General features: G+C 43.3%; 2 protein-coding genes across 2 annotated transcripts in view; both read left to right on the top strand.

Annotated features, from left to right (window-relative positions):
- The first annotated feature begins 4,469 nt into the window (after nt 1-4,469).
- Nucleotides 4,470-22,070, top strand: LOC131685160 (serine/threonine-protein kinase OSR1). The gene is made up of 2 exons (XM_058968654.1): nt 4,470-4,610; nt 19,470-22,070. The coding sequence occupies exon 2, from the start codon at nt 19,655-19,657 to the stop codon at nt 21,236-21,238; it is 1,584 nt and encodes a 527-aa protein (XP_058824637.1). The 5' UTR covers nt 4,470-4,610; nt 19,470-19,654; the 3' UTR covers nt 21,239-22,070.
- The window catches only part of LOC131685167 (E3 ubiquitin-protein ligase RNF181), a 48,257-nt gene continuing 29,877 nt past the window's right edge, over nt 4,475-22,854 (top strand). The window contains exon 1 of the mRNA XM_058968667.1: nt 4,475-4,614. The gene's annotated coding sequence lies outside the window, so the exon portion shown is untranslated. The remainder of the gene's footprint in view (nt 4,615-22,854) is intronic.

Below are 22,854 nucleotides of genomic sequence, written 5' to 3'. Positions count from 1 at the left end.
GAGAAGGCACAATCGTTTAAAACGTGAATGAAGGAGGTAGTCCCCTTTGAACTGTCCTGGTTTTTTACTCGCTTAATATGGTCACCCTAGTCAAATCACATCCACAACACAGAGAACAGACGTCCATCTTCCGCATTCAACTTGTGTAAAATCTCTAACGGTTTCGAAGGTAGTTGGATTATCCAAACCAGGTGCGCTACTGTCGTCATGTTTTATTGTGGCTGAGTTCGACAGAATTGACAGCGGTTATTCCTCTACCCAGTCAAACTAGTCCGGAACCGGTTCGAACTTCCAGCATGAATTCCAGTTCAAATGCATCAACCGATAGAGTCGGAATCGGTTGTTTTCTTTGAGCAAGATTCCATACTGAATCCATTCAAGATTTCGAACCGGTTCCGGAATGGATTTGACGGATAGTTGGGATAGGTTGGTGTGGCGGCGCTAGTGTTTGTCGTATAGTAATCCAAATGTTTACACACGTTTTTTAAATATTTTTGTTCGATCATGGATATCTGTTCTCTATCATACACTTATCGAATGTTCGAACCACAAACAGGAAGTATTATAATTATTAGCAGAATGGTAGCACTAACCCCGTAATTGTATGTACACTAAGAATCGGCTGCGAAGCATTTCATAGCCAATTCTTAGCTCTTCACAATTTTGTTCAAAATCAATTAAAAATCCTTCTTTGGAAACATGAATTGTTTCATTCAAAAAATTCAACAGAGACGATTTTCTCTTAATGCCGCTATTGATTGCAAAGAACAAAATTAAAAACGACAGTCCAGTAATTCACAGAAAATAGATATTTCTCGAATTGTTAAAAAATAATCCCATTTTTAGAAACACGATTCCCAATGATGAAGTCAGTCATGTAACAATATCGCAGAAATGAAACGCACGCATAACTCTCACCACCCCAGAACCCACCACCTTGCGGCATTGAAAAGATCCGGCGTGTAATCCGACTGGCGAGACGGGACTAAAAGCGCACTTTTTTCGTGTAAGCGCGAGCTGTCCCCCATCTAGCATGAGTTGATTTTTAAATCTCTAATCATGGCAAGAACCACATCCCCGGGAACGAGCGACTATAGTTATGTTCTACCACTTCCGCCAGCGTAGTAAAATTAAATCCACACTGAAGGACATCCGAGAACGAGGAGTTTTTTTTTTTATTATAGTCCCACTGCCAGCAGTAATAAAGAATCTAGGCTGTCCGGATAAAAATGCCATCAACGTTTATTCGCTCCGCGCGCTAGCTCTGGGGTGTTAAAAGCCCATGTTGTCCGTCCATCTAAACAGAAGCGCCGGGGTTTTTTTTTTGCGGATGGAGGTTAGCGGTTGGGGCTGAAACGGACGAGGTATCCTGGGAAGCGCGGTAGCAATTGAAGGGATTTGCCTGTGCGCTGGCTGTACCGTTCTCTCTCTCTCTCTCTGGTGGTGGTGCACATGCAGTGAATGCATCGGTGGAGGCAAAACACAAGCCAACACACGATGGTAAAGCTCAGCTGTGCTGCTCGTTACGCTATGTGAAGAAGGATTACATAAACCCTGCCATCTCCGACTCCATAAAACAAGTGCCTCGGATGATGTTTGCTCTGAAGATGGCAAGGCTGCTGAATGAGGGTTTTCCACGTCGATTACTATACCCAGCCATACATACAGGGTCTATATATCGCTCATCCACCATTCACTGCGCCAGTTTTGCTTTAAATCGGAATACGGATTTTACATTCAACCCACTGACTGGCTGGCGAAAACGATCCGGCGCCGGTAAATGCCATTCTCACGGAATTGGCAAGTATGCTCGGTTTCTTCGAGAGACCGGGAATCGACATTAACTATACGCTCGAAACGGCGGTGGCGCATTTAATCAATGAGGGTCCATTTACTGTTTATTTTATGGCATTACATTTCCTCGGTTTTTTTTTTTACTTCGAACAGACAGTCCAACTCGGATGATAAATTATTCATCATATCCTGTAGTTTAACACCGGAGGAGCTTATGTAATGATAGTCAAATTTGCAAATTCGGCTGAAATCTTCTGTTGGTTCAATGTAAAGCAAGCACAGGACGCTATTCTGATTGAATCGTTGGGTTTGGTTGCCTTCTCGTTTCGAACTTAATCAGTTCACATTTCATTTAGCAGCCAACTGAGAAGTTCATCTAACGTAGGACGTCTGTAGAACGGTTATTTGGACATCGTCAAATGTTGGTCCAATGAAAGTCATTGAACGGACAACAACTGTTTCTTTTAGGGGGTCCTACTGAGACATCAAACAATTGTTTGGGTTTCTCAGTGGGAAGCTCTTGTTCGAATCTGTATCAATTCATTTCGAAACTAATTTCGAAGAAGATTCCACCTGAAATGGAACTAAACTCCGGCTGTACAGCTTTTTATACCATATCTCAGTCCCGCTTCACGTAGTCGGATTCAGAATGCTGTCTGATTTTTATCAGCCAACTTTCCGGCCTCCAGATCGTTCTTTCTCAAATCTTAATATCAATATTTCGCGAACTGATTTTGGAGTCAATTTCAATTGAGTTTAGTCAACACGATTGAATTTTGTCTGATTTCTGAGTCATTCGTTTAAGGGCGAAACTATCTGGACGCAGACCCGGTCGATAAATAAAATTATTTCTTTACATGCATTTTTACATTTAGCCACAGAGAACAGACGTCCATCTTCAGCATTCAACTTGTGTAAAATCTCTAACGGTTTCGAAGGTAGTTGGGATATCCAAACCAGGTGCGCTACTGTCGTCATGTTTTTTGTGGCTGAGTTCGACAGAATTAACAGCGGTTTTTCCTCTACCCAGTCAAACTAGTCCGGAACCGATTCGGACTTCCAGCATGAATTCCAGCTCAAATGCGTCAACCGATAGAGTCGAAATCGGTTGTTTTCTTTGAGCTAGATTCCATGCTGAATCCATCCAGGACTTCGAACCGGTTCCGGAATCGATTTGACGGATAGTTGGGATAGGTTGGTGCGGCGGCGCTAGTGTTTATCGTATATTAATTCAAATGTTTACACACGTTTTTTAAATATTTTTGTTCGATCATGGATGTCTGTTCTCTGTGGAACAGCCATAGATTTTGAGGAACTTGGGCACTTCCTTGCCTTCGACAACAACTTTCATGTTGTTCGTTGGAATTAGCTGGTCGTCTTTTTTCCTTTTTATGCGCTCCACCTTTCTGACTGGAAATTCTACTGTTATGTTGTCCTTCACCTCCTGGCCCGTGTAATCTCCTCTCACGAAACATATTGTTTCTTTGAGTGACATCGGAAAAAATAGTTTTAGGTTATGTTTGGCAAAATCAATTTTCTTCAGCTCGATGATATCCTCTTTTTTGTTAAGTTCCAGTGTGTACCTAAACCTTCCGAGTTTTGTTATTTCCTTGCAGCGAGTGAAGTTGGCCTGTGATCATACTTTTCCTACAGTTATCGGATGGTTGAAAATTTCTCCCTCATAGTTAATTGGTTCTATAAATGCAAATTCGGTCAGGGTTATTTCTACATTGGTTTTATTTCCATTCTTGATGGGTGGCTTCAGCCCCGTAGCTGTTCCGCCAGGGTTTTTAAAGCTCTTCCCTTGACTTCTCGTATTCATTTGGGTAATTTGAGATTTTTTCGACGTGTTTATCGAAAGATAGCCGCTCTTCGAGCCAACCACAGCTCACTTTCACACGAATGCTTTAATCGATTTTTTAACTAATTAACCGATTCACTGCACAATTTCTGCTCCCGACGCTTGCAGTATACAGTAATAGTTTAGATTCGCTAAATAAAATCCTTATTTAGAAGAATGTCCACTAGAATTTAAACAAAAAATGCGCACTTCAAAAAAACACGACCGCACAACGGTCGTGTTTTTTTGAAGTGTTTAGTTCTTTTAAACAAAAAAGATAATATTAACCAAAAACAATTTGCTTTGTAAACAAGAATGTGCACCGTATAACTCGATATCTCAATCGTTTCAACAAATACCTAGTCTTTATTCCAATATGAAAATATTTTTCTCCGTGCACAATTTCGCGGGCTAACGTCGCGCACGCGCCCATTTGACATGCACAAGAAACGTCAAGCCATCATCAGCACGGGAAAAGGGAGACGAAAGATAACATCAAAACGTCGTCGTCGTCAAGCCGCGCGACTGCCATCAGGAAGGTAAGAAAAAAAAACAAGAAAAACACGAATCATCGTCAGTATTCGCAGTGTGCCACGAAAAAAGTTGAAAAAATTGTGTGCTTTCGCGGACGACGGGACGGACCGGACAGTGCGCGACGATTCATTTTCTGCGGCTCGAAGACACTGGCAAATCGGTATGAAATTTTCCTACGAATAAGTTCGGTTTTGCGGTCGCGAAAAAACTGTGTCTGGACAAGCGGGTGTCGTCGTCGTTTGGTGAAAAGATTGTGCGGTTCGATTGGAAAAATTGTGTCGCTCCACGGTTCCGAGTGTGTGTGTCTGTGTGCGTGCAGAACTGTGGTCAAGGTACCCCAAAAAGTTCGAGAAGGAATCAATTCCTGTCGTGCATCTCGGAACAGTATAGGAAACCGTCCGGTGGCCGTCACAAGTTGGATAGAGGAAGGCAATTAGTGCACGTAGGTACTACCTCTGTGTTTGTAAAAGAATTACATAATTTGATGAGGAATTTGTCTGTTTTGACAACTGCGGTTTGCCAATAGAAAAAAAAAACACCCAAGAGCGATTCGTTGCATGCAAAAGATGGTATCGGGACGAAAGATGGGTGCAAAGAAAATAGGATTGTTGCTTATTCCCTTCACATAATCCTATCTGAGTCCGGTTTCCGCTATGGTTCCAGTTGTGGCCACTCTTGCGTCTTGCTGTGTGCATCAAAGGCTATGCAAGAGTCAGATAGTTGAAAAATGTTTGGAAAAGATCTGACATGCAGTTTCTTCGTAAAACGATTTTCGTCAAACTTTGAAAATTTAATTTAGAAAGTTTTCAAGTTAATTATAAAAGCATGTTAATTTTCTTTAATTATTGCGCATTTAATTCACAGTTGGATTATCACACCATCCGTTGTCGAAATTATTAGTGTTCCTTTTCTGAAGGCAAAGACATATCGCCACAATTTCAAATAGGCCAATCTACAGCTTATCGTTCTCTTGCTCGTCTTGCAGTTGAATGCAGCGAAGCCTAATCTTTGGCCTTGTAAAAGGTCTATATTAATGTCATAACTCCTCGTTTTTGTATGTTTTCTTTCTCGTCCAAAATAGAAAAGGTACATTCTTTAGTCATTATTTTTCTTTTTATTTAATCGATGATTCTCCAGCAAACAGTACTTTGGAATGAAATGCTTCTCCCTTGGTTTCACCTAAGAAAGAGTGCATGTTGAAGAAAAATTCTGCCTCATGGCCTGCTGTGCAAGTCTGCGATTCGTTGGTTGCTGATGAGCGGCCACGTGCTGGGTAGCATCAGTGTATCTGTTTTTACTGCTAGCACCAGCTATAATTTGGACCTGCCTATTTTGATAAGTCCAGGCAACAATTCTGTTGCCTACAGCAATGTTCATGTGGTAAGGGTGTTAATACAAATTACATTTTTTGCATGTTGTGATTTTTGGAGAAGGAACAATGATCTGTATCTGATGGCAACAAAATACCGTCAATGTTTACACACCTCAAATGATCGGGATGGGCCTGTGTCAATATATTGCAAAGTGGACATGTTTAAGGAAAAAAGTTTTTCTTTCAGTGTAGGATTAATTTTTTTATTGACGCAATTCTGAATAAAAATAATTTTGAACTCTTCAGTCATTTTTGGTTAAAACAAATGAAAATCGATTTTGTAGATTTTTTCAACTATTTCTTTGCGGTATTAAAAGGGACTACAGCAATGATACGTCAATAATCGAACGTATTTCCCAAACAGTGTCGCTAAAAGCTTGTAAATTCCTTGCTATAAAATAAGCAAATACTCGTCACTATCCCAATGACTAACCAGTTTCTGGCGAGAGAAGAGCACAAAAAAATTCTAATTCCATTGGATTTGTTTAGTACGTGATGCAGCAGCAAGCCTGCCTATTTATAAACTCGAAACAAAAACTGGCAATAAAAAATCTAGTCATTCCAGTCCTCTATTCGCTGTTTGTTTCTTATCTGTTCGTTCGCCTGCGTTCGCGTTGCCCACTCTATACAACAGGTGAAGGCACGATGAGCGCAAAAATCCAGTCACCACCACAATTGTCGCGTCGTTTCTTATCACGAAAACGGTACAGTAAATGGCAAATAATGTATATCTTCTATTTAAATATTTGGGATTCGTGTAAAAAGTAGACCTTTCACTTATTTTGTTTTCTAGAGCCTTTTTTCTTTAAAACGCAACCTCTTTCTAGAACATGAAATTTAAGCTTAATGAATTCAGTACGCCATCTATCCGCCTTCTATTAGACAATCTATGACAAGGCGATCTGTTAAAGCCGAAGGCTATTTGCCTTCCTTATAAACCGTAAAAAATCCGCAAAATTGCACAAAACCGACCCAAAAATGCAGCTTTCATGGAATGGAAGTTGTACGAATTTATATCAAGCTATAAAAACCAAAAAAATAGGAGTTATTTCCTTATTCATCATTTCGAGACATGAGTAACATCTTTGTTTTCAAATCGGTCTGACTTATCGAGGATAGCTTCGCCTAATCATCAGCTTTCGTTTCAATGATTCAGCTAATGAGGACCATTTCACCATTTTATCTACCAATCAAGCACTTGAACGGAACGAAAATTATCTACAATTTTTCGGTTTTTTTTCTACACCATCATTTTCAAGGTGCGCCAGAGCCATTATATAGTCAGTGAACAGCAGCGAGCACACACGCACGCACACACTGCTGAAGCCGGGCGGTGCTCGCGCGGCTCGCCGCTGCGGTTTGTTTATCTTATCACTTGCCTGTCAGCCAGCACCACAAGCATTTGCCGTCATCATCATCATCATCGCCGTGCCGGCCGTGCGTCGTACAGGCACTGCTGCTAGGCAGGCGAAAAACATTTGCATGAAAGAATGTTGCCATCCGTCTGCGGTGTGTCTGTCGTTTGCATCGTAAAAATTGTACACCCATAGCCCGACTTGTGGTGGGACACACTACTACTGCACGGAAAGAATGTTACACAATGCGGCGGTGGCGGCGGCTAACGCTGTGAAACGAGTTCATTTTTTTCTAGTTCGAACTAGGTGCTCGATCATCGCCGGTAGGGTATTGGACACTTAATTTGACCTTCAGCGATGCCAGATGTTAAAAAAGTTGCTCAGCAAAATTTTACTATAATTGGCACCAAACAGCGAACATAATCTTCAATTTATGTTTCTAATTCATCTCATCAGTAATATTGGCACCAGTTAGACACTACAGTGTCACACTACTCCCAAGCCAAAAAACAAGAGTCCGTTTTCGCTTTCTGTGCTTGCCTTCCGAGACATCACTCACGACCAGCCATTTTCTGGCGAGCTGAACATTTTAAGTATGTTTGCTTGTAGTGTGCAAAGGAGTCTTTAAAAAATGACTGCAAAATTATTTTGACAGGATGGTAACCAATTGAAAAAGCTGGATGATTCGAGATTTAAATAAATTTGGCGCGATAAAAACCCAAAGTATGCACATTCTATGTTATTCGAAATTAATTCAAAGAAACTTTTCTTCATCTAAAGCTCACAACTTCGAAATCGGAACTTTGCTTGGCGGGACAGAGGGTGTTGAAAAGCGGGCACCAAGCGGAAGCACAACAAGTCTAGTGAGGATCAAAGGCCGTTTGTTTAACGACAGCATCATCAATGTGCATTGCCCTCACAAAGCAAGATCCGAGGACTAGAAAGATACATTTTACGCGCAGCTGGAGCGTATCCATGACAGCTGCCCACCGCGTGATGTAAGGCTCTTCACCACATGAACACAGGGATGGGTCGAGACGCAAAGTATAACTGAAATTCGCAGTCTCCCGAGGAACGGTAGTTCGAAGCAGCATTTTTCCCCGTGAAGTTTTCTTTGGCGCCACCTGACCATCACCTAATCAACAAACTGAGAACCGAGCACATTCTAATCAAGATGGCATCTTTTTAGGCAATGTTGCGCATTCCGCTGTACGGGACTCTATAATACCACAGACTCTAATAGTGGCCTTTTGGCAATGGCGTCGAAAGCCAGCCCTACGTAAAACTAGGACTGGGATTCGAATTGATGACAAATACCATGCCACGCACGGAGCCTGTGGGCACCAGGGCACGCATCAAAGTAGTTTAGTCCTTACCCTGTCAAGTGGTGCTCTGACAGGGTTGACTTTCTTTCCCTAACTATTCGTGGGAACAAAACGGAAAACACTAAGAACACTGTAAACATGAGTTTGTAGGAGATTGCGGCGATGGAGGTGGAAGAGAAGATGGAGTGTGCGGAAAGCAAACTTAGGGAGTTGCTGAATAGTGGCTCGTTGGAGGATGTTGTGTCCTGCATGTTTTTCTATTCTCAACTCTCCAGCTAGAGACGAGGGTCGGACAATGGCCAAGGAGGACACAGACCAATCGGACGGAGCAACCGGTGGGTCGGAGGACTCCGACAATAACACAAGAGGAACACGGGGAACTCGTCGCTTAAGCAGAGCGGCGAAGAAATGCTATGGATTGCAGCTGAAAAACGGCTACAAACCCGCTGAACGTTAGAGTTGACAAAAATCCCAATATGGAAGGCACCGGCCAAGCGACAGCGTTCGACGGACTCTGAGTTGCCGAACCATAGTTCTAGACAGGCATTAAAAACTGAGCAGCGCTCAATCTTCAACGGAATGGCCAAGTCGTACTCGATGGCCATCATTCCGGTTGGGCACCCTGCCAATATCCTCAGCCATGAACAGCGTCCTGGAGTAGAGCTCAAGCAAAACGAAACCCCTGTTTAGGATAGGCACATATAAACAAGGGTATCTCGAAGTCGCCTGTGCAGACAAAGATTAGGATAAGTGGCTACAAGATGCCACAGCCGCGATCAAGCCCTCGGAAAGCGCTTGCTTGGAAGCCGTTGAAGCGTCGCAGGTTCCAAAACAGTCCTTTTGCATCGGGTATTTTCCCGACAGCATCGACTTGTCCGAAGGGAACGTCCTTCGCCTGTGGCTGAGTCAGAACGACGATAGAGGGTCGTGAAGAGAAGCTCGATCCTCAAAATGGCAGAGCTCCTTTTGGCGGTAGATGAGGCTTGAGTGACCAACACAACCAGCTGAACTACGTATTCGGAAAAGCTAGAATGCGTCAGCTATGGGTGACCCAACTTCTCACAACAAACTTCTAATCATACCAAGTCTGCAGCAACGGTAACAAGTTACATCGGCGGCAGTCCGTCTCACGAGCTATACACAAAAGTACCCTCCAGTATGCGGCTCACGAACTGATATGCAAGGAGAGGATCAAAAACTCCATATGGACGAAGGTGAGCAAACGGCAAGAGCCAATGCAAATACTTGGCCAAGAAAGGCCATTGGAACGTCGAGCAGCACTCAGCCTGCGACTAGCCGTCGGCAAAACGAAGTATTGTCCTTAAAAATAGACCTTGTCCGGAGGTTCACCAAAAAGCGCCTAGACATCGCTCTTCTACAAGAGCCGTGGGCAAATAAACAAAATCTTTGGTCTAAATGCCTCAGCTCACAAGTTAGTCTATTGTAAGCATCAGCCAACTTCAAGAGCTACAATTTTGTTGAACGAAGCAATAATTTTTTTTTCCAATTACAGGAATCATTCGACGAGACGTCGTTACAGTTACAGTGCAGGCGCAGACGGCTAGGAACAAGCAGGATATTGTGATCGCATCTGCCTACTTCTCTGGCGATGCGAATACAGTACCACCTTCTGAAATCGATGCCCTCATAAGGTACTGCAGAAGCATAAACAAGCCCATTAACATTGGATGTGGTGCCAATGCACGTTACACAATATGAGGTAGCATGGATATAAATACCAGAGGTGAACTAGAATACCTTTCGTCAAATGATGTCAATGTATGTAACAAGGGAATTGAAACTAAATTTATGAACGCAGTTAGAAGCGAAGTACTGGAGCTCACTTTATGCAGCGCTCAAATAACGGAAAAGAGAAGAGTTGACACGCTTCTGACGAATCTAGTCCGTCGGATCACAGACACCATGTTCTCTATAGAAGCCAGTAGACTCAGTGCAAAAACACAGGGAAATTAGGAAAACAATTTGTTCCGTATTCCACTCACTCCTGGAACAGTCGAAAAGAACGGAGAGATAGATCCAGTCCCCGGCAGATCTGGATAATGCTGCAAATGTACTACAAAAGAGGATTATAATCACCTGTAATGACGGTTGGCCTCTTGTAACGAGGTCTGTTTGTCGAGATGTTCTTTGGTAAAACGAAAATTTAGCAACACTCAAGAAGGAAACTAAGCGCCTGTTGAATAAAGCGAAATTTACTGGTAACAGGTCCGACCGCAGGTCCGCTCTTACCAAATACTATGCTGAGTTGAGAACGGCTAAAAAACTATCAATGCGCGAGTTTTGTGAAAGAATTGGAAACTTTCCAAAGGCCTTTAAAAAGCCTTATCAAAGGATCACTCAAATGGTAAGTGAAAAAGACGATTGTTCTCTCACAATTGGCAACAGTGAAACATTTGATGTTCTAATGAACACCCACTTCCCTGGTTCGGTTGCGAAAGACGAAAATTCGACAAGTCTGGATTATTATGAGCTCCGTTCTAACAGGACTTGTGAGGCATTACAGAAACTGGCCTGTCAAAATTTCGCACCATCTCTAATTAAATGGGTAATCAACACCTTTGAACCATACGAATCCTCCGGCCCTGATAATCGTCCAATCGGTAGACAGAATTCTTCCGGATCTACTGAACATCCTGAGATCCAGTCTTCTGCTAGTGTACCTATCTAGAAGCTGGATAGAAGTTTGAAAAAAGAAGTTGGAAAGTCGAGAAATTGTCCCCAGGAAGGTGTGCTATCACCCCTGCTCTGGTCACTAGTGGAGGACGATCTTCTCAATGATCTGACTGAAATGGATTTCGAGATTGTTGGATATGCAGAAGCTATTGTCCTAATTGTGAGGGGGAAACGCCCTGAACTTCATCATGACCTGGTGTTTCAAAAAGGGATTCATCGTGAACTCTACAAAAACGATCATTGTACCGTTTTCCAATAGGAAAAAAACTGGTTCCCGCAATTCACGGTGGAATTACAATTAACTACGCAGAAGGAGCCAAGTACCTCCCTCGGCATGATACTGTACCTTGATGTGGTCCGGGGGCTTTACCACCAAAGCAGTATTACAGTGATTATATCACATAAACTTGGGATACGATTATTTTCTTTTTAGTTAAGCTACATTGTGACCAATTTTAGTACTTAACTTGGCGACCTTTATTATCCACTGCCATGGTCAAATAATATACAATGTGGGTTTAGGGCCCAATTCTCTCTGCAGGCACCTCATTCCAAACGTACAAACGTGCCCTACGCGATAACACAAACCTGGTCACAAATACGAACGCCCGCGATCTCGCCAATATTCAAACACCCCGATTAATCAACGTGAACGTTGGAATCTAAGAACCTAAGTTCGCACAATCATGAATCGGTCGCGTCCGGAAGTCTCCGCCCTTGATCCTAACAGCCCAAATTCATGCCTTTAGTTGGACCAATAGAAATAAAAACTAGACAAGACGTTCACGCGCGATCATTGAAGAATACGCGAACATGCGAATGGCAACACATTTATAAAAAAAAATGTGTCTACGCAAAGTTACATACATACTAGCACACGCGACAAAGACGTACAAACTCTCGAGTCCTTCGCGATTATCCACGATCTCGTAAAAAGTATAACACCCCGGTGACTAAGTGAATGGTTTAGCACTTATAAATTAACAATCCCGGTCTCGAGAGTGAACCTCCAAATGCCCGTGTTCGCGCGATCATGAATCGGTTTCGACCGGAATCCCCTATTCTCAAAGGCACACGCGATCGAACACGTTAACGTACAAATGCTCGAGCTCTTCGCGATGATACACGCGATCGCGAGTCCCTACGCCCGCACATACCTGAACCGTACAATGAATATCACATTCAGAATCACGGCCCGCTACAATTGGCCTAATGCAGTGTTTTAGTGGGCGACATTGCCTGTCTCGTCTGCAAATTGTAGTATGTGATTCTGACGGGGAGCCCTTCCGAGAACCTAGCTCTACAGCTCCAGTAGGACAACTCTCGAAAAAAAATTCGGCGCATTATTATTACTCAATAACAATACTAACTCTTCTCTTTATTTTTTATTTATTTTCGGTCTCATGCGTTATATTCTTGTGATGACCTTTTAGAGCTCATACATCCAAGAAGAGCAACATTGCTGCCAACAATGATTCTTCTCTGCCATCAGGCGTCGCCAGGTTTTCGAACAATCGAGATGTATTCTCATAGTCGATGGAATCAGATAAGTAGGAACGATCAACAAACTGCAAGTAGTATATTACACATTTCTTATTTTAACGCATAAAATATTATTCGTATTAAAATATTATTTACAGGCTCCACACATATCTCAACACACACAAATGCTTGACAGGTGACTGGGCCAAGTGCATTCACTCGTAGCATCTATCATTGCGATGATCGCCTCGATTCTACGAAACCAGTGCACAAGTAAACTGACATAAGCTAGTCTCATCTGGTGAATGCAGGACGAGACGGACAGACTGGACTCGACGGGGCCTAGTTCAGAGTTTTTGGGCATTCTTCAATGATGGCCTTGGATCTGCGTTGCCTGTGTTCAAGGTACCATAGCTTTGTCCGTCAGGTCAAGGATGTATGAAACCCGCTAGCCGCCACCCTCGGCCCTAGCTGCCCATAAAGGATAAAAAAAATTATACAGCTTTATTAATAATGTGAAAACGTCTACATTCACTACAGATACCAAGTCAAGATCCATGGGAGATCTCATTGTCATAGCCGACGGCGGTAAGCGGAACAACTGGGTACGTGAACGAGTAACCGAAATTCAGCCTAGAGGGCAAATGGAAAAATATGTCTGGCCAACGTACAGACTGGTTGTAATTATAAATTGATGCATTCTTCGCTTCCAGTTTTTTGCTTTTTGCTCCGACATCTTGTTATCAGATGCCAACCATTTCTCTCGACGACGACGATAGTCGTATTTTGTGGCGCGACGCAGTTGATTCGACCAAGCGACCGTGAACCGTTCCGATACTGTTCGTGGGATTGACGAAAGGATCTTCCTACACGGCAACATGGCTTCGCTCTCTGCTGTACCTGATCCGTCCTCAAACATCATCGAGATTTACTACCAGAATGTTGGTGACTTAAATTCATCAACGAACAGCTATTTGCTCGCGACTACGGGTTGCTGTTACGACGTTATCGCCTTGACCGAGTCGTGGCTCGACAACCGTACTCTGTCTCGTCAGGTCTTTGGTTCATGTTCATTGGATGTTTACCGCTGTGAGCGCAATGCCCTCAACAGCCACAAGACATCAGGCGGTGGTGTGCTTATCGCCGTTCGCCGTGGTATAAAAGCCCGAGTGATCAACGATGACTGGTGGGCGAGCTCCGAACAAGTGTGGATATCAGTGAAACTTGCCGATCGCAATCTGTTCCTGTGTGTAGTGTATTATCCACCTGACAGAATTCGTGATTCCAGCCTGATCGATGTACATCTTTCCTCCGTTTCTTTTATCGCCTCGATCGCCGCCCCGTCTGATGATATTGTTATACTGGGCGACTTCAACTTACCTGGCTTGTCGTGGTGCCCGGCGAGTAACGGTTTTCTACGATTGGATATCGAAAAATCAGCGCTTATTAACAATGCCAGTTGTATTTTGGACAACTACAGCAGCGCAACTCTTCGGCAAATTAATAATGTCACCAACGAGAAAGGACCTCTGCTTTGTAAGTGCCCGGGACTACGCTCCGTACTGCTGCACTGCACCGACTCCTTTAGTCAAGCAGGTGCGTCATCATCCCCCACTACATCTTGTATTCGCTGGTAACCTAGGAGTGAATTTTGAAGACGTCTCAAGCTCTATCGTCTACGATTTCAAAAACGCTGACTACGACAGCATCGTTAGCACGCTGTTGGATATAAACTGGGACGAAAATCTTAACAATGACGACGCGAACGAAGCAGCGATGACGTTTTCTAGTATTCTTAACTACCTTATCGACCGCCATGTGCCAAAACGATCAATTAGTACCGATGAACACCCTCCCTGGCAATCAACCGTCCTTAGACGTTTAAAATCTGCCAAACGAGCTGAATTTAAAAAATTCTCGAATCATGAAACACTTGCATTACGAAATCACTACTTTCAACTCAACCACGAATACAAACAGCAAAGCAAACGCGCCTTTTTTAGACACCAGCGAAACGTCGAGCGTCAACTGAAATCCAAGCCCAAGTCGTTCTGGAAATGTATGTTAAAGAGCAGCGAAAAGAATCCTTTTTACCATCTTGTATGTCGTTTAATGGAGTTTTAGGCACCGACACTAAAGAAATTTGCCAACTGTTCTCCGACAAATTTTCAAGCGTTTTTTCCAACGAGCGCCTGTCACCACAACAATTTAACTCCTTCTCTAGGACGAACCATCAACCGAATTTGTGTCGATAATGCTGCCCTTCTTGCAGCAAATGCCAAACTGAAAGCATCTTGTTCCCCGGGTCCAGATGGTGTTCCCTCGATTTTTGTCAAAAAGTGCATCAGCGGGCTTCTTGAACCACTTCGGCGAGTCTTCGAGCTATCACTCACTACTGGTACATTCCCTTCCTGCTGGAAAGCAGCGCACATGTTTCCAGTTCATAAAAAAGGAAACAAGGTGAAAATTGACAATTGTATCAAAACTGTTCGAGCTGGTTGTGTTAGATCCTATTTTCTTTCACTGCAAACACTACATTGCAGATGACCAACACGGTTTCATGCCTAAACGATCGACAACGACCAACCTGCTCTCGTTCACAACATATGTAATGGATGGATTCGCCGACGGATTGCAAACCGATGCTATTTACATGGATCTATCTGCGGCCTTCGACAAAATCAACCATGATATCGTAATAGCGAAGCTGGACAAACTCGGCATTCATGGACAACTTCTGCGCTGGTTTCGTTCCTACCTCGATGGAAGGCAACTCCAAATCAGCATTAAGGACTGTCTATCTGCACCATTCTTCGCTACATCCGGCATACCACAAGGAAGCCATCTCGGTCCAGTAATATTCCTCCTCAACTTTAATGACTTCAATTTCACATTACAAGGACCCCGCCTTTCTTTCGCCGACGACATGAAATTTTTTCAACAAATACGGGATAAAACCGATGCCGAGCTTCTTCAGACGGAACTGGACAGCTTTAGTACGTGGTGTAATCTAAACAGAATTGTTTTAAACCCGAGCAAATGCTCCATCGGAAGCGCCATCCGACTCAGTTTAACTACCATTTCTTCGGCTCGAGTATTCCAAGACACTCTCACATCAAATATCTCGGAGTCATCATTGATTCGGCACTAACATTCAAACCACATGCTTCATACATCGTGGATAAGGCATCACGACAGCTTGGGTTCATCTAGTCCGCTCAACGTTAGAATATTGTTCGGCTGTTTGGAATCCGTACCACCAGAACGGGATTGACAGAATCGAGGCTGTCCAACGCAGGTTCATACGCTTCGGCATCTCCCATGGCGAAACAGATTTCAGCTGCCGAGCTATGAAAACCGTTGCCAGCTATTACACCTCGATACACTCAGCATTCGGAGATACTGCTCTAGAGCCTTGTTCGTCTCGGACTTACTCTCTACCAGAGTGGATTGCCCTACAAATCCTCGGACGTCTGGATCTCCAAGCCCGTGTTCGAGCTCTAGGTAATAACTCTCTTCTGCGAGTTCCGTTCAGGAGAACCAACTATGGTTGCCAGAGCGACGTCCTTTAACTTCAATCGGACGCGGAATGCGATAAAAGCGAAAATGTTGACAATTTTAAAATGTAATTAGTTTAAGAAACCACCATTAGGGCCAAGGGCCCTGCCCTTTTGTTCAGTAAGGGGAATGGGCGCGTTGTGTCAGGTTGGTCGAGGCACAATTCGATTGTGAGTCAGTGAATGCATGACGCACAAAAGAGCCTGAGTCGATTGCAGTTACTGTCAGGGATCAATCGAAGACTTAGAAATGGAAACATGTACGTCATTAAAATCGGTTTAGTTTACATAGTTATAATTCGCCAACGGCTTTATGTCACTAAACTATAATATAATATAACCAAACGCAGTGTATTTATCACAAAATATGACTAACCATGCTCCTGTTTCATGTCCGTTGAACCATTCTGAGTGGCCAACATAAATTTATGTATTCGTAACACTCACCTTTTTCTTTTCTGTATCGTTTTAGTTATTTTTTTTTCTTCTCTGGAGAAGCGGACAAGATTTACTAAAGCTTAATGATGTGCAAAAACTCATGCATAGGATTATCAAGAGTGAACAAAAAGATGATAGCTCTCAGTATATCGCTGATCGAGAATCTACAACCATATGCACACATAATACTGGCACCTCAAGCAACATTCGATTCCTCGATTCCACAATGCTGAGGAATCAGTTCTCAAAATATCTAATATTTACTGCTTGTTAATGTCGCACAATTCAACGCACCCATCGGAAGGCTAAGTAAGAAAAACAAAGGAAAAGAAATATACAAGCGCACTAACGCCGGAGACTCCTGAACGCACTGAAACAAACAAAAAAAGGGTAGAGTACAAAGGATAAGAAAAAAATAACCCATGAAATCGAGAACACAATGAGCTTACTAACAAAACGGAAAAAAGGACTAAGAAAGAAGAAAGAACCAAGGGAAAGTAACAACTGACCCATGACAGGCAGAGAACGCCGACATAACCGGGGATTAAGGTAATATCAAATGTGCCAATCCACTCGTACCTTACAGAGAAAGAAGGTGAAATCTAAAATAGCATCCATACTCTCAAAAGGACAAGGAATGATGATAAAAAATAGGCGGTAAATATTAGCGTAAAGGTAAATTATGGAAGCGGAAAGGTAAGAACCAATGATAATAATGATACCAAATGACATTCTTTATATTGAAAAAGGTGTTTAAACGGCGCCCATGCGCTAATTCGTCCTAATTTAAAATTTGGGTTGAGGGGGGCACGCATTTTTGGCTTAGGGCAGAAATGCCGATCAGACAGGATCTACACCAAAAATGTACTATAAGGAAACTATAAGGAAAGAAACCACCATTGGGACCAAGGGGTCTGTTGGTGAAGGTAATAAACATAAACATAAAACTACCAGCGTCAGTGTTGGGGACCTTAGATGTGAAAGATACTTGTTAAACCAGACGCGGCATGTTACTACCGGTAATAACTTGAAAACCTTACTGATTCTTCCTAAGGAGCTAAATTGCGGATAACCCTCGAATTTATGCATCAAGGTACACATAACCTAACGTGAGGCTTAAGAAACCTTGGTTGAGTGTGTGTATAAGAACAGAGAAGAAGAATTTACTCCGACATTTAAAAAGCAAACAGGGATGAACAACATCATTATTCAGTGATGCTGTGAATCGTAGACAAGCTTCTAGTGGTGATCTTACGCAACTTCTGTTTTGGTCGGTTCTCACAGACAAGTTTCCCTCTGCCTGAGTGATTCTGAGTGATACTGCCTAAGCTCGACTCCTACCAGCAGAAGACAAAAGATTAGTCCGTAAGATTTTAAGCCTGTTCCTACTGTCACTTCCAGTTTTCTGATCTATATCCGATCAGACTCAAACAAAAAAATTATAACGGAAGGGAATTCGCATAACAAATTAGTAGTTGAAATTACAGAAATTTACGACAAGTATCAACGGGAGATAAAGTTTTGATAGTTTTCTGTTACGATCTTCTGATCGGGTATATTTCACATCCTTGTTCTCACTTGAGCACTATGGCTCTAACTTTTCATATCCTTCTCTACTTAATAATCTCTAGCTTATTTTGAATGTCATTTGAAAAGAATAAGAAAAATTTCTAAAAAATTTCTTTTAAATATATTTTTTAACTTAGCTTTTCATAATGTAGTCGAACTCTATCACGTTTCAATGTTTCGAGCATTTTGAGGAAAAATTTTTAAAAAAAAATTAATTTTTTAAAAATGTGAAAATATACGTGTATTCCATGTATAAACCTGTAATCGCCTTAGGGTGCGATCGTGCAATTCCAGTTAAATTTTTCACAACATTTTTAATACTTTGATTACCCTAGGCACTCTCCCTAATAGGACTAAAGTGGGCTCATTAGCGTATAACCGAAATAGTATAAAAAACTCGTATAACTTTCGATAAGCAATTTCAATCATTCTCGACAAGCATATGATTAGGGCGTATAAACCAACTATCAAAATTCATTTTGAGATGAAATTCCAGACAGACCGTTACTTTTCAATCACAGACGTTAGTAGTAAGCAAAAAAAAAAGTTTTCTCTTTCATTAACTGCCGTTAACTGTGGTTGGCCGGTAACGGTTTATCCGGAATGCCCCTCAAAATTTTTTTTGACAGTTTGGTTTTTGCGCCGTAATCATATGTTTGTCGAGAAATATAAAAAGAATCCTCCCTACCACAGGCCCAAAACAGAACCCATCACCCCTCGATCGAAACCGAACTGAAAATGTTACCGTTCAGGTTCAAACTGTTCTGGACTGGTTCCGATCCCCACGTCCCCGCTAATATATTTACTCATCGGAATGCGCAACTCGTGGGTCGCTCATTGACGAAAACAGTCACGCATGTTCATTAATTCTAACCGACGAAGAATTTGGCTCCGCCGTGGTTCCAATCCACACGCGGTGGGGAAGCGAGAACGAGAGTGTAGTGAGCGCGAGAGAAAGAAGAACCACCGTACGGGCTGAGTGTCTGTGTTTTATTTGTTTTAGTTTTTTTTCTCCTTCCATTTAATCGGTCTGCGCGGGGGCCTAACACAGGTTAACGATTTACCACTCCAGTAGCAGTGCCCATGCAGTGCCGTGAATGGAAATTTATGTAGGCAAAGGCACCCTGCTAATTAAACGCTTCAATAGAGATGTAAACACACTCGGGAAAGTTGTTTTTTTTCCTTTCGCTCTCGTACTCTTCGCTCTCTACACCTCTCTTTCGTCTCCGTCGATGCCACCGTCGTCGTCGTCTCAAACGACCCGTTTGCGTAACCGCACGCGCGCAAGAGTGTTTTTGGCCCGCAGAATAATTAAAGCGACTAAACAAATATGGAACATGTTGCTTTTTTAGGTGGATATCAAACTGATTTTTTCTTCTTTCTCTCTTTTTTCTTTCCCGCTCACTCGCTCGCTCGCTCACTCGCATGCCTCACAACGGACCAAACTTTTGTCAACCTTGGATGGCCACATCGTCGTCGTCGTCGTCGTCTCGTTATCGTCATCAACAGACAGCGCCGCTGCATCAACGCTTGCGCACTCACTCACGGACGACGGACTACTAGCCCCGCTTCGCTCACAGTTCAGTGTACAGCTCAGTTCAGTAGTTGAACGTCGCGATCGCACCAGGACGGACGCGTAGAGCCTGCTGTTAGATTTGTTGTTCCGAGGTCTAGCCCTTTAGCCTTTGGCCGAGATGGCTGCCGCCAGTAACAGCGGAACGGTTTCGATGTCGGCATCGACGGCTAGTCTGGCGCCGGCACCGGTGCCACCCACCAATACACCGTGGCCCAACAGCAAGGACGACTACGAGCTGCGGGAGGTGATAGGTGTGGGGGCCACAGCCGTCGTTCACGGTGCCTTCTGTTTACCGCGCAGTGAGAAATGCGCCATCAAACGGATCAATCTGGAGAAGTGGAATACTTCGATGGACGAACTGCTGAAGGAGATCCAGGCGATGAGCAGCTGCAATCACGAGAATGTGGTCACGTATCACACCAGCTTCGTGGTGAAGGAAGAATTGTGGCTTGTGTTGCGACTGCTGGAGGGTGGCAGTTTGCTGGATATTATCAAACATCGGATGAAGACGGTTAACTGTAAGCATGGTGTCTTTGATGAAGCTACGATCGCTACCGTGCTGAAGGAGGTACTGAAGGGCCTGGAGTATTTCCACAGCAATGGACAAATTCATCGTGATATCAAGGCGGGCAATATTCTGCTGGGAGACGACGGAACAGTGCAGATTGCGGATTTCGGTGTAAGTGCCTGGCTGGCAACTGGGCGTGATCTATCACGGCAAAAGGTTCGGCATACTTTCGTAGGTACACCGTGCTGGATGGCCCCGGAAGTTATGGAACAGGATCATGGTTATGACTTTAAAGCGGACATTTGGTCGTTTGGCATTACGGCGATAGAGATGGCCACTGGCACTGCGCCCTACCACAAGTATCCTCCGATGAAGGTATTGATGCTAACGCTTCAGAATGATCCGCCTTCCATCGATACCGGTGCGGATGAAAAAGATCAGTACAAAGCCTACGGGAAAACGTTCCGCAAAATGATCGTCGAGTGTCTTCAGAAGGAACCATCGAAACGTCCAACGGCCAGTGAGCTGCTGAAACATCCGTTCTTCAAGAAAGCGAAAGACCGGAAATACCTTACGCAAACCCTACTGGCCACCGGTCCGTCGATGGCCACCCGAGTACATAAGGCTGCCAAGCGACAACCGGGAGCTTCCGGGCGACTACATCGAACCGTCACCGGCGAATGGGTGTGGTCCTCCGAAGAGGAAGACAATGGTAAGCAATCTTCCGACTCGGATTCCGAGGAACGACCGATGAATCGCCTCGATCGGATGGATTCATCCGCCTCGGAAACGGAGGAAACATCCGAACAGTCCGAAGCTACGGTAACAGCACCGACCGGTTCGGAACGTACCACTACTGACGTCACCAACACTCTCGGCGGTTTGACCATGGATGATCTACCGCCGATCAATCTAGTACTACGGATGCGGAACGCTAACCGTGAGCTGAACGATATCCGTTTCGAGTTTGCCGTCGGTAAGGATTCCGCCGAAGGAATCGCAACCGAGCTGGTAGGAGCCGGATTGGTGGATGGGCAGGATATTGTCGTCATGGCGGCCAACTTGCAGAAGCTGATCGACAACCGGAGCACATTGAAAACGGTCACCTTCCAGCTGAAGTCCGGTTTCGGATCCAGCGAGCAGCCGGACGAGAAATCGCTTATCGGTTTCGCCCAGATTTCCATCACGGACTAACTTAAGTGACTGTTCGTTTGCGTTTGTGCGCGTGTGAATGCTTGAAAGTGCCTGTGCTTATCTGCTTTGAATGTGTGTGCGAGTGTGAGTGTACGATGAAGAAAGCATACAAAAGAAAACATTCTATTGGAAAATTTTCCTTGTGTTTCGATTTCTTACATAGTTTTAAAACGAAGAAACCAATAAACAATAGCAAGTTATTTAGGATTTAGTGATACCTATATTAGCGATGAGAAGCAAAACAAAAACGGCATCAAAACAATATCGCTTTGCAGATTCTAGTACTACGATCACCATCAGACGGATAGATGATTCGTAATCACCGAGATGGGCAGAGAGAGAGAGAGAGCTTTAAACGCTTTTTCCTAACGACAGAATGTCAGAAATCACCCGCATGCAGGCACCCAAAATATTAGTGGTGCAGCACTAGCAGCAACAGCCTTTCGAAAGCAACCGTTGAAAGTTATGAAACTGTACGAAAAAAAAAAAAAACATTTAAACCTGTTTGAACTATGTATTGTGTTTTACTTAGATGATCAGCAGAGCAAAAGATAATTTATATTTTATCAGCGTTTAATCATTACTAGAGAGAAGCATAGGCAACAAAGTTGTACCTTAGAAACTAACAATCAAACCAACAGCGGCGAACAGGATGAAGCGAAATCCCGACCGGCAGCAGCAACTGTTCTAACGATATATATCGCATTACCTCTCTTCTCTTTTAAAAAAAAAAACATTTGAAAAGAAAAACCCGATATCAACTATGAAACCGAGAGGCAACATACATATATTGAAACAGCAACAAATTAATAAAGCAACATCCACAATGATATAGGCATACAGGTTTTGTTTGAAGAAGTTTTATCACCGCCGAAAACCGCCCCCATAAGTGCTGACGTCTTTTTCTGTCGGTGGGCGATTGCGTATGCGCGTATCTGTGTAGGTATCTGCCTGCAAAATTGGAATGGTGTTTGGTTCAACTGCTACCACCAGTAGACCAAGTGTGGCATACGGGAAAGTTTTGAACTCTTCCTCTTCCCTGTGTGTTTACATTGATTGGCGGCTGCTGGTAGCAAAGCAGCAAATTTAAAATTGAAAAAAAAAACGAGAATCGCCAGCGCATTGACGCAGTTCGACGGAGAGTTCATGAATAATTTACGCCGAATAGCAGCAAGCATCAAGTGGACTGGCTATTGTCCATCCTTCTGCGGTTACACTCCAGCTTGATGCCGGCGGGAAATTCCAAAAAAAAAGAATGGTATTAGGTTTCCTTTATTAATATCCAATGTTAATTTTTGTCGTGACCTGAAGATGCCATTGCTCAAATACGAATTACAACGTGTCTGAGAATGATACACGATAAAGTTGTCATAGTTTATTTTTGGTGTAGGGCTCTTATCAGCATTTCGGACCTAATCAACTAGGTCGAGTTAGCTCATTCATGGACGCCATAAAAGCAATTCGATATTTAAAGACATTGAAGTAGGTAATATGAATTTCAGAATACAGTTAATAACTCGTGCTTAGGACATAGAAGCCAATTTTCAGAAACTGCGCTAAGGCCGAACGCGGCGAACGCAGTTGTTGGCACTTAACAAAGAAAAAGTTTTCTCTTA

Source organism: Topomyia yanbarensis, chromosome 1 (genome assembly GCF_030247195.1).
Source record: "Topomyia yanbarensis strain Yona2022 chromosome 1, ASM3024719v1, whole genome shotgun sequence".
In the NCBI taxonomy this organism is placed as follows: Eukaryota; Metazoa; Arthropoda; class Insecta; order Diptera; family Culicidae; genus Topomyia; species Topomyia yanbarensis.
Note: the sequence above shows the minus strand (reverse complement) of the source record. Positions and strands in the feature narration are given on the sequence as shown.